The 11,391-nt window shown below is 43.2% G+C and overlaps 2 protein-coding genes across 2 annotated transcripts in view; both read right to left on the bottom strand.

Moving 5' to 3' along the window:
• Window positions 1-11,232, bottom strand: part of LOC108252929 (collagen alpha-1(IV) chain-like) — a 26,503-nt gene extending 15,271 nt beyond the window's left edge. Inside the window, exons 1-12 of the mRNA XM_026826824.1 lie at window positions 11,099-11,232; window positions 10,410-10,653; window positions 9,896-10,036; window positions 9,139-9,723; window positions 8,773-9,066; window positions 8,437-8,693; window positions 7,591-7,708; window positions 7,241-7,410; window positions 6,711-6,788; window positions 2,807-2,924; window positions 2,001-2,650; window positions 214-795 (exon numbers count right to left, since the gene is read on the bottom strand). Of these exons, the coding sequence (XP_026682625.1) occupies window positions 214-795; window positions 2,001-2,650; window positions 2,807-2,924; window positions 6,711-6,788; window positions 7,241-7,410; window positions 7,591-7,708; window positions 8,437-8,693; window positions 8,773-9,066; window positions 9,139-9,723; window positions 9,896-10,036; window positions 10,410-10,653; window positions 11,099-11,176 (3,315 nt within the window). The 5' untranslated portion in view covers window positions 11,177-11,232. The remainder of the gene's footprint in view (window positions 1-213; window positions 796-2,000; window positions 2,651-2,806; window positions 2,925-6,710; window positions 6,789-7,240; window positions 7,411-7,590; window positions 7,709-8,436; window positions 8,694-8,772; window positions 9,067-9,138; window positions 9,724-9,895; window positions 10,037-10,409; window positions 10,654-11,098) is intronic.
• A 99-nt stretch (window positions 11,233-11,331) lies between these two features.
• The window catches only part of LOC103513692 (transcriptional repressor scratch 2-like), a 2,038-nt gene continuing 1,978 nt past the window's right edge, over window positions 11,332-11,391 (bottom strand). Inside the window, exon 4 of the mRNA XM_017445919.1 lies at window positions 11,332-11,339. Within this exon, the coding sequence (XP_017301408.1) occupies window positions 11,332-11,339 (8 nt within the window). The remainder of the gene's footprint in view (window positions 11,340-11,391) is intronic.

An 11,391-nucleotide genomic window follows, 5' to 3' on the forward strand; every position in this document is an offset into this window, starting at 1 on the left:
TAATCAAATCAGTTCTTTCTCCTGTAATGCCGCTTGAGTGTTCTCCACCTCTGGGATATCCTCCAGGGAATACCCCAGTTGCTGTTTGTCCCGGGTATCCTCCAATTGGCTGTCCTGGATATCCTCCAATTTGTGGATGTCCAGGGTATCCCCCAGTTGTTGGTTGTCCTGGATATCCCCCAGTTGTTGTTTGCGATCTTCAGCTCCCGGAATATAATTTGAGTCCGTTATTGTCCATGTACCATTTCCAGCTAATACTCCTGGCTGATACGAATGCTGTTTCTTGGATACCACTCCCCCAAAAACTCCTCCTACGGCAATGAAATCAGTTCTTTCTCCTGCAATGCCGCTTGAGTGTTCTCCACCTCTGGGATATCCTCCAGGGAATCCCCCAGTTGCTGTTTGTCCCGGGTATCCCCCAGTTGGCTGTACTGGATATCCTCCAATTTGTGGATGTCCAGGGTATCCCCCAGTTGTTGGTTGTCCTGGATATCCCCCAGTTGCTGTTTGTCCCGGGTATCCCACAGTTGCCAGGTGTCCTGGATATCCTCCAGTTGCCGGGTGTCCTGGATATCCTCCAGTTGCTGGTTGTCCTGGGTATCCCCCAGTTGTTGGCTGTCCTGGGTATCCCCCAGTTGTTGGTTGTCCCGGGTATCCCCCAGTTGCCGGGTGTCCTGGGTATCCTCCAGTTGTTGGCTGTCCCGGGTATCCCCCAGTTGTTGGTTGTCCCGGGTATCCCCCAGTTGCCGGGTGTCCTGGGTATCCTCCAGTTGTTGGCTGTCCGATTTTTCGCATCTTTTTACGTAGGAATCGACCGTTTATTAATAATATTTTCCCAATTGCAACTCCTCCATTTACATTGTACAACCGGTTAACTGATATTGCTATGCCCTATTCCTAGGAGCTGTTGGAGTTGAAGGAGGGCCTTTTTGCCTTCTACAGTTCACTGTACAACCGGTTAACTAATATCGCTATGTCCTATGCCCCTAGGATACACATAAAATTAGGTTAAAAAAAAATATATCTATCTATATCCCTAGGAACTGGCAGAGTTGAAGCATGTGTACGGGAAGTTGAAAAAGACTCTGATGGATCGCAGCACGGAATTGTCCCACTGTTCAAGACGAGCCGAACAATACGAGGCCGAAGTAAAGAGACTGCGAGGCCGAGTTGAAGAGCTCAAGCGAGAACTTGCCGCGGCTGAGGATGAAATAGACTCGGCTACCAATAATAATAGGTACGTAAATGATTGACTACCCTATTCCTTATCATTTTAAAGGAGATATGCAGTGACCTTGAATCGCTGGGATTTTTATTTTTGCACAGAGAGTGAAAAACATAAGGGGGACTCTAAACAGGGAGTATACCAGCCTGACTTTCCCTTACTAAAGGAAAAGCAAAGGTTGAGTGCGAAGGGCGTTCACTCGTAAAATTTGTAGCCAAAACCAAATGTCAGCCCAAAGCCATCACCCTAGTTAGGGCTGATTGAGAAGCTGACGAAAAACACCGACCCCGTCTGTACACGGGAATAGGTGAAGAAAAAGAAAAGAAAGGTAGAGAGCGAAAGACACGAAAATGTTAGATTGAATCCAACAACCGTACTGATCGCGGGTTAAGGTAAACAATCGTTTTTCTAACTTGTAAATTAGATTTAACTTTCTTGTTTCTCTCTTTCAGGAAGCTACAGAGAAGCAACGACGAACTTCAAGAGCAAGTGGACAGTTTGCGAGTTTAAAAAGAAACTACCCTATTCCTTATCATTTTAAAGGAGATATGCAGTGACCTTGAATCGCTGGGATTTTTATTTTTGCACAGAGAGTGAAAGACATAAGGGGGGCTCTAAACAGGGAGTATACCAGCCTGACTTTCCCTTACTAAAGGAAAAGCAAAGGTTGAGTGCGAAGGGCATCCACTCGTAAAATTTGTAGCCAAAACCAAATGTCAGCCCAAAGCCATCACCCTAGTTAGGGCTAATTGAGAAGCTGACGAAAAACACCGACACCTGGACCTTGTGGACCTCCAGGATATGCTACTCCACCTGGACCTTGTGGACCTCCAGGATATGCTACTCCACCCGGACCTTGTGGACCTCCAGGATATGCTACTCCACCCGGACCTTGTGGACCTCCAGGATATGCTACTCCACTCGGACCTTGTGGACCTCCAGGATGTGCTACTCCACCTGGACCTTGTGGACCTCCAGGATATGCTACTCCACCTGGACCTTGTGGACCTCCAGGATATGCTACTCCACCTGGACCTTGTGGACCTCCAGGATATGGTACTACATCTGGACCTTGTGGACCTCCAGGATATGGTACTACACCTGGACCTTGTGGACCTCCAGGATATGCTACTCCACCTGGACCTTGTGGACCTCCAGGATATGGTACTCCACCTGGACCTTGTGGACCGCCAGGATATGGTACTCCACCTGGACCTTGTGGACTGCCAGGATATGGTACTCCACCTGGACCTTGTGGACCGCCAGGATATGGTACTCCACCTGGACCTTGTGGACCGCCAGGATATGGTACTCCACCTAGACCTTGTGGACCGCCAGGATATGGTACTCCACCTGGACCTTGTGGACCTCCATGATATGGTACTCCACCTGGACCTTGTGGACCTCCAGGATATGCTACTCCACCTGGACCTTGTGGACCTCCAGGATATGGATTTTTTTTGCGAACGACAAATGGGAACGGCCGTTTAATTAGGTAGTTATGAATTAACCGAGTTCATTTCACTTTCCCATCGAAGGTTTTAATGCTGAGAGAAAAAACTCCTCTGAAGCTCACCTTACTATAGTCGAAGATGATTTTAGCTTTTGAATTGGGTAGCAGGAAAGTTGCCGTGTCATCATTTGTGTCCACCTCGAGCCGGTGTCCCAAAAGAGTATTGTCAACTTCCACGAAGACATGCTGAAAGGCAAAATGAAGTCATAACTACCGCCGCGTAAAGAGCGATAGATATTTCCATAAATTTTGCTATGAATACCTACTCCTAGAATTTTGAGTAGATAGATACCTACCTATTTTTCGTTAATCTTTATTTTCTACCTCGTGCTTTTTAAAGGAAAAGAATAAGTGGCTAACTAATTTCGCTATCTTGAAGTATCTTGGATAGATTTTTTAAATAATACTTGTGGCTTTCTTGCTTTGAGTACAAATACCAGAAAATAAAAATAAACTATTTTCTAGGAGACGTTATCTATCGTCGTTAACTCTACGTTATCTTATTCAACTGCCTTATAAAATCAGATTAATAATTTAAAAACATTAAACGCTTACAGTGCCGCTAGGCAATTAAGAGTTTCTAAAAATGCTCGATTTACGTACGCACTAGATAGTAAAATGTTCAAACTTACCTTGGTGGTCAAAAGTCCTCGCACGAAACAAATCAAAAATATCGAAACCACTCTCCCGGCGACCATGTTGTTATAGTGCCGCTAGGCAATTAAGAGTTTCTAAAAATGCTCGATTTACGTATGTACGCACTAGATAGTAAAATGTTCAAACTTACCTTGGTGGTCAAAAGTCCTCGCACGAAACAAAGCAAAAATATCGAAACCACTCTCCCGGCGACCATGTTGGGTTTGGTGTGCTCTGGAGCACTGACCTATCCTCCTAGAGCACTCGATCATAAGTGACTCAAGTTTGAGGAGAGGGCTGGACAATTAGGAAAATAGAAATGGCCTACGACCGTTCAGGAATCAATGACCAAGGATCCCTTCCATACAATGTAGTCGCTTTGTTCCCAGGACAAGTGTGAAAGATCGGGTTGGAGAACCGCTCATAGTTCCCTCACTTTATGGTTGTATAGCCAGTCTTGTTAGCTTAAAACGTAGTGCGTCTGCCTTGTAAGCGCTGCATTCCGGTCGTTCAGGAATCAATGACCAAGGATCCCTTCCACACAATGTAGTCGCTTTGTTCCCAGGACAAGTGTGAAAGACCGGGTTGGAGAATCGCTCATAGTTCCCTCACTTTATGGTCGTATAGCCAGTCTTGTTACGAGTATATACCTTAAAACCTAGTGCGTCTGCCTTGTAAGCGCTACATTCCGGGTTTGACTGCCCATAGAGCATAGAGTACCTAGAGGCGACCATTATCCTAAGGTTCTTTCTCGGAATGGCTGGTTTTCTCCTATCCTGTCTTCCTTCTCTCTTAGATTCCGTTTTTACAGTTCTCCCAAACCTCTTCAAATAAGCGAGCAGAGGCGACCATTATCCTAAGTTTCTTTCTCGGAACGGCTGGTTTTCTCCTATCCTGTCTTCCTTCTCTCTTAGATTCCGTTTTTACAGTTCTCCCAAACCTCTTCAAATAAGCGAGCTGAATATTTCACCTTTTCGCAAAATAACCTTCCCTACTTGATGTCACTGTTTCTCACTTTTTTTTTCTCCTAGAGGAGCTCTTCCACCCAACCACTAAATTTTTCTTTCACACTCATCAATATTTCTGAGGAAGCACGCGAAGGACTTGTGAATGAAATGATTTCTCCTAGGAGCTCTTCCACCCAACCACTAAATTTTTCTTTCACACTCATCAATATTTCTGAGGAAGCACGCGAAGGACTTCTCCTAGGAGCTCTTCCACCCAACCACTAAATTTTTCTTTCACACTCATCAATATTTCTGAGGAAGCACGCGAAGGACTTGTGAATGAAATGAGGCAGATCATAAAAAGATCTATCCAAGAAATTTTATTAGAAATTATGGCTTATGATTTAATTAATTACTTTGTAACACATCTCTCTTTTACTCCCTCTCTCTTTTTGCGAGAATTTTAGACATTTTATCCATCCAAAAGTAGATAATTGGATTCAAGTAGGTACCATCATTATTTGGGGCACTGCATACTTGAGCAATATTTGGGTACAATTTTAAGTTCACCTAACTTCTCAACCCCCAAGGACAAAATTGAAAAACAAGTTCCAAGTCTAAGAAAAAATTAATCCAAAATGGCTGAAAATGGAGATCTATGGCCTTTTCCATAATTCGAAACACATCAGCTTTCGCAGTACCTACTCTTTGGAGCAACAATGATTTGAATTTTGATGGGCGAATTTTCGTGTAGGTACTTTAGACATTTTATCCATCCAAAAGTAGATAATGGGATTCAAGTAGGTACCATCATTATTTGGGGCACTGCATATTTGAGCAATATTTGGGTACAATTTTAGGTTCACCTAACTTCTCAACCCCCAAGGAAAAAATTGAAAAACAAGTTCCAAGTCTAAGAAAAAAATAATCCAAAATGGCTGAAAATAGAGATCTATGGCCTTTTTCATAATTCGAAACACATCAGCTTTCGCAGTACCTACTCTTTGGAGCAACAATGATTTGAATTTTGATGGGCGAATGGCATTTTTTTTTTTCTTCTTAAGTACAGACCTATATGTATGTAGATAAGCACTAGATACGAAACTGTCAAAATATGTATTTATAATGTAGTTAATGCACACTTAACGAACTTTCCCTCTCCCTTTTCGCATTTTTTTTTTCTTCTTAAGTACAGACCTATATGTATGTAGATAAGCACTAGGTACGAAACTGTCAAAATATGTATTTATAATGTAATGCACACTTCCAAACAGGGTTGATTGGGAAATATGGCACAAAAATGGGTAATGTTTAAGAAACAATTACCCAGGAAAGAGGGAGTACCTATTATGAGTAGCGAACCCTACACTTCCAGGTTGAGAATCAGTGCTTTGAATTACTCGGCCTTGGATGGGCGAAAAGCTAGATTAAAATCTAGCAATGTCATATTATTTCAAGATTTTCGAGTGTCTAAAGCAGGGTCCACACTTACATATGTGGAAACGTCGGACGATAATATAGTACGATATTTCCAGCATAAGTGAGGACCCTGCTTTAAAAATGACATTTGAATCTTTTACGAGAAACGTACCATAAAATAATAATAATGATCCAATGGGAACCTAACGTAAACAAATATGAAAGGAATGATACGTTTTAGGACCCGGAAGTTTGAAGTGTTCTCAATAAAAACCATTAGAAGGGGGACCAAATGTGTGACATGATATGTGGCACGCGACCATGCCACAACATTACGAGTACCACATGTTTGGTTCCCCTTCACTGTGGGGGTCTGTTTTGTGAGCAAAAATTAGGAGGGTGGTTTTGACTGTTTTCAGTTGTGTTTACCCAAAAGAGTATTGTCAACTTCCACGAAGACATGCTGAAAAGCAAAATGAAGGCATAACTACCGCCGCGTAAAGAGCGATAGATATTTCCATAAATTTTGCTATGAATACTCCTAGAATTTTGAGTTGATACCTTTGCCTAAATTTTGCTATGTATAGAGGTACCTACCCCTAGAATTTTGAGTAGATACCTACCTATTTTTCGTTGATCTTTATTTTCTACCTCGTGCTTTTTAAAGGAAAAGAATAAGTGGCTAACTAATTTCGCTATCTTGAAGTATCTTGGATAGATTTTTGTGAAAATGGTTGGCCATCCCATGTCCCTCCCCCCTTTAAAGCGCTTTAACACTATACGGACAGTAGGTCGTTACCTAACCTAATCTTGTCGTTACCTATATTTTGATTTTGACTATTTTTGACCGAATTTTCCCCATCTCTCGGGATACCAACAGTGAAAATGGTTGGCTTTCCCATGTTCCCCCCTTTAAAACTACGGACAGTAGATCGTTTGCGCCGCCTTCCCATGTTTGTATGTCTCTTACCTCATTATTATTGTTGTTCGCCGTACTCGTGTCTACATCTTTGGTGTTACAAATGACGCTCTTCCTATGGCTTTGTTGCTTTGAGTACAAATACCAGAAAATAAAAATAAACTATTTTCTAGGAGACGTGATCTATTGTCGTTAACTCTACGTTATCTTATTCAACTGCCTTATAAAATCAGATTAATAATTTAAAAACATTAAAAGCTTATAGTGCCTATTTATACTGCCCGAATTGGACTGAAGAGGCCATTTGAGGGAGGGTATTGTAAAATGCTCGAAATAATAATACCTGGTACTTATTTATACTGCTAGGACTAATAAGTCATTTTACGCTTTTACCCCAGTAGTAGGTCACTGTGGTCGATATATACTGCTCGAATTGGACTGAAGAGGCCATTTGAGGGAGGGTATTGTAAAATGGTCGAAATAATAATACCTGGTACTTATTTATACTGCTAGGACTAATAAGTCATTTTACGCTTTTACCCCAGTAGTAGGTCACTGTGGTCCGGGTCACTCATTTCGGCTTCGTCTTCGTTGATTTGTAATCGCGGATCGTCATCATCATCTAGGTCGGAAGAATCGGATGCGTAGTCGGAGACACCCGGTAAATGTGAGTTGGCCGGTAGATGTGAGACATCCGGTATATGCGAGTTGTCCGGATCTGTGTTAATGTGAACCGAGACTAGTTTGTCACCTGTGAAGAAGAACAACGGAGGGTGGACGAAATAGGAAATAGTTATTGTGCTGATATATACTCGAACGACAAATGGGAACGGTCGTTTAATTAAGTAGTTATGAATTAACCGAGTTCATTTCACTTTGCCATCGAAGGTTTTAGTGCTGAGAGAAAAAACTCCTCTGAAGCTCACCTTACTATAATCGAAGATGATTTTAGCTTTTGAATTGGGTAGCAGGAAAGTTGCCGTGTCATCATTTGTGTCCACCTCGAGCCGGTGTCCCAAAAGAGTATTGTCAACTTCCACGAAGACATGCTGAAAGGCAAAATGAAGGCATAACTACCGCCGCGTAAAGAGCGATAGATATTTCCATAAATTTTGCTATGAATAGGTACTCCTAGAATTTTGAGTTGATACCTTTGCCTAAATTTTGCTATGTATAGAGGTACCTACTCCTAGAATTTTGAGTAGATATCTACCTACCAATTTTTCGTTGATCTTTATTTTCTACCTCGTGCTTTTTAAAGGAAAAGAATAAGTGGCTAACAACTAATTTCGCTATCTTGAAGTATCTTTGTGGCTTTGTTGCTTTGAGTACAAATACCAGAAAATAAAAATAAACTAAGTATTTTCTAGGAGACGTTATCTATTGTCGTTAACTCTACGTTATCTTATTCAACTGCCTTATAAAATCAGATTAATAATTTAAAAACATTAAAAGCAAGCGGTCCCCAGGTAGGTACAATCTATTTGGTATTTTGATACTGACTGAACTTTTCCTATCTTTTCGGGATACCAGCACTCAGCAGTGAAAATGGTTGGCCTCCCCATGTCCCTCCCCCCTTTCAAGCGCTTTAACACTATACGGACAGTAGTAGGTCGTTACCTATGATTTTGACTATTTTTAACCGAATTTTCCCCATCTCTCGGGATACCAACAGTGAAAATGGTTGGCTTTCCCATGTTCCCCCCCCTTTAAAGCGCTTTAACACTACAGACAGTAGATCGTTTGCGCCGCCTTCCCATGTTCGTATGTCTCTTACCTCATTATTATTGTTGTTCGCCGTACTCGTGTCTACATCTTTGGTGTTACAAATGACGCTCTTCCTATTGAAACTGTTGGACTGGTTGAAGTACGCTAGGCTGACCTCCGCAAGCTGAGTGAGGTTGTACAAGTGATCGTACGCTGGATCGAAGCTCGCCACCGGTTCTGACGAGGATTGGCTGGACGTTGAAACAGGGTCACTCATTTCGGCCTCGTCTTCGTTGATTTGTAATCGCGGATCGTCATCATCATCATCTAGGTCGGAAGAATCGGATGCGTAGTCGGAGACACCCGGTAAATGTGAGTTGGCCGGTAGATGTGAGACATCCGGTACCAGTTGTAGGCTGTCCTGGGTGCCCTCCAGTTATTGGTTGTCCTGGGTATCCTCCAGTTGCCGGGTGTCCTGGGTATCCTCCAGTTGTCGGGTATCCTGGGTATCCCCCAGTTGTAGGCTGTCCTGGGTACCCTCCAGTTGTTGGCTGTCCTGGGTATCCCCCAGTTGTTGGCTGTCCCGGGTATCCCCCGGTTGTTGGCCGTCCCGGGTATCCTCCAGTTGCTAACTGTCCTGGGTATCCCCCAGTTGTTTGCTGTCCTGGGTATCCTCCAGTTGTTGGCTGTCCTGGGTATCCTCCAGTTGTTGGTTGTCCTGGGTATCCTCCAGTTGCCGGGTGTCCTGGGTATCCTCCAGTTGTCGGGTATCCCCCAGTTGTAGGCTGTCCTGGGTACCCTCCAGTTGTTGGCTGTCCTAGATATCCCCCAGTTGTTGGCTGTCCCGGGTATCCCCCGGTTGTTGGCCGTCCCGGGTATCCTCCAGTTGCTAACTGTCCTGGGTATCCCCCAGTTGTTTGTTGTCCTGGATATCCTCCAGTTGTTGGCTGTCCTGGGTATCCTCCAGTTGTTGGCTGTCCCGGGTATCCTCCAGTTGCTGGCTGTCCCGGGTATCCTCCAGTTGTTGGTTGTCCTGGATATCCTCCAGTTGTTGGTTGTCCTGGGTGTCCTCCAGTTGTTGGCTGTCCTGGGTATCCTCCAGTTGTTGGTTGTCCTGGGTATCCTCCAGTTGTTGGCTGTCCCGGGTATCCTCCAGTTGTTGGCTGTCCTGGGTATCCTCCAGTTGTTGGTTGTCCTGGGTATCCTCCAGTTGTTGGTTGTCCCGGGTATCCTCCAGTTGTTGGCTGTCCAGGGTATCCCTTAGTTGTTGTTTGCCCTGGGTATCCTCCAGTTGTTGGTTGTCCTGGATATCCCCCAGTTGTTGGCTGTCCTGGGAATCCTCCTGTTGTAGGGACACCTGGAAAGCCACGGGTATCCTCCAGTTGTTAATTGTCCTGGGTGTCCTCCAGTTGTTGGCTGTCCTGGGTATCCTCCAGTTGTTGTTTGCCCTGGATATCCTCCAGTTGTTGGTTGTCCTGGATATCCCCCAGTTGTTGGCTGTCCTGGGAATCCTCCTGTTGTAGGGACACCTGGAAAGCCACCTGCTGGAAATCCTGTACCAGTTGGTCCAGTTCCTTGTCCCGGACATTCAGCGCACTGGTCTGCACACTCTCCACAATCGCCGCCTAATCCAGATTGACTTTGTGCTTGTCCCATACCATTGGTACCACCTGGAAAGTGAATAGGTAAGAACGTATTATTTTATCTTACGAAGAATAGGTTTTTTGCTGTAGACAATCGATTTTTATTAATGAATACCCCACCGTGAGCTAAGTAGTTAAAATAAATAAAGAGTTTTGCAACTTAGTTGGTACCACCTGGAAAGTGAATAGGTAAGAACGTATTATTTTATCTTACGAAGAATAGGTTTTTTGCTGTAGACGATCGACTTTTATTAATGAATACCCCACCGTGAGCTAAGTAGTTAAAATAAATAAAGAGTTTTGCAACTTACTAACTGAAGATTTTGAGAGGTCTGGTTGTGCTACTGCCTCTGCCGATGCCGTTGGAGACTTGTCATCCGTTCCTGGCACTGCAACTTACTAACTGAAGATTTTGAGAGGTCTGGTTGTGCTACTGCCTCTGCCGATGCCGTTGGAGACTTGTCATCCGTTCCTGGCAACTTGTTGAATGATATGAATTGCGTCTGCGTTTGACCCGAAAATTTCTTTTTCGATGATCCACTGCTGACGTATCTCCGGACTCGCTTTGGAAAGTTGACTTCAAGAAATTCTTTTTTGAGTCCGTGACAAAATTTCAATATTTTTCGACCTCCTATCACCAAAATCTGCAATGGAATAATGGAAATGTGAAAGTTCATTGTTTAACAAAGCTCAAAGTTCTTTTTATTGTGAAGGGAAAAAAATTATTATTCTGCCGAAATGAAAGCTTTCATGAGTGTATGATTGATTGCGTCTAATCCAATAATATTTACCTATTTCGGCCGTAACAACTGAGATAGATTTTAATCCTTACTGATTGTTGTACCTACCTCTTTAGACGTCAATGTCCTTCCAAATTGTCGGAATTGTTCAAGTTTGGAAGACGTCAAGTAATCCTGGGAAGGCATCGAACTCAAAGTTCTTTTTATTGTGAAGGGAAAAAAATTATTATTCTGCCGAAATGAAAGCTTTCATGAGTGGATGGTTGATTGCGTCTAATCCAATAATATTTACCTATTTCGGCCGTAACAACTGAGATAGATTTTAATCCTTACTGATTGCTGTACCTACCTCTTTAGACGTCAATGTCCTTCCAAATTGTCGGAATTGTTCAAGTTTGGAAGACGTCAAGTAATCCTGGGAAGGCATCTTCTTTGATTTCTCCAAGTAACAAGTTTTGTGTTTGCTGCTGCGATAGGCGACAATTTTCTGAAAAATATTTGGTCAAGATCAGTCTGTAGTTCTTTTCTCTCAAAATAAGTTGGGATTTTAGAGGGCACCGAAGCCCCCCCACCCAAAGTAGGTTAATGGACTGTTGAATTGTACAATCATGTCTACCATATTCAGAAAATTACCCGTATGTA

Source organism: Diaphorina citri, unplaced genomic scaffold (genome assembly GCF_000475195.1).
Source record: "Diaphorina citri unplaced genomic scaffold, Diaci psyllid genome assembly version 1.1 scaffold1007, whole genome shotgun sequence".
Lineage (NCBI taxonomy): Eukaryota > Metazoa > Arthropoda > Insecta > Hemiptera > Psyllidae > Diaphorina > Diaphorina citri.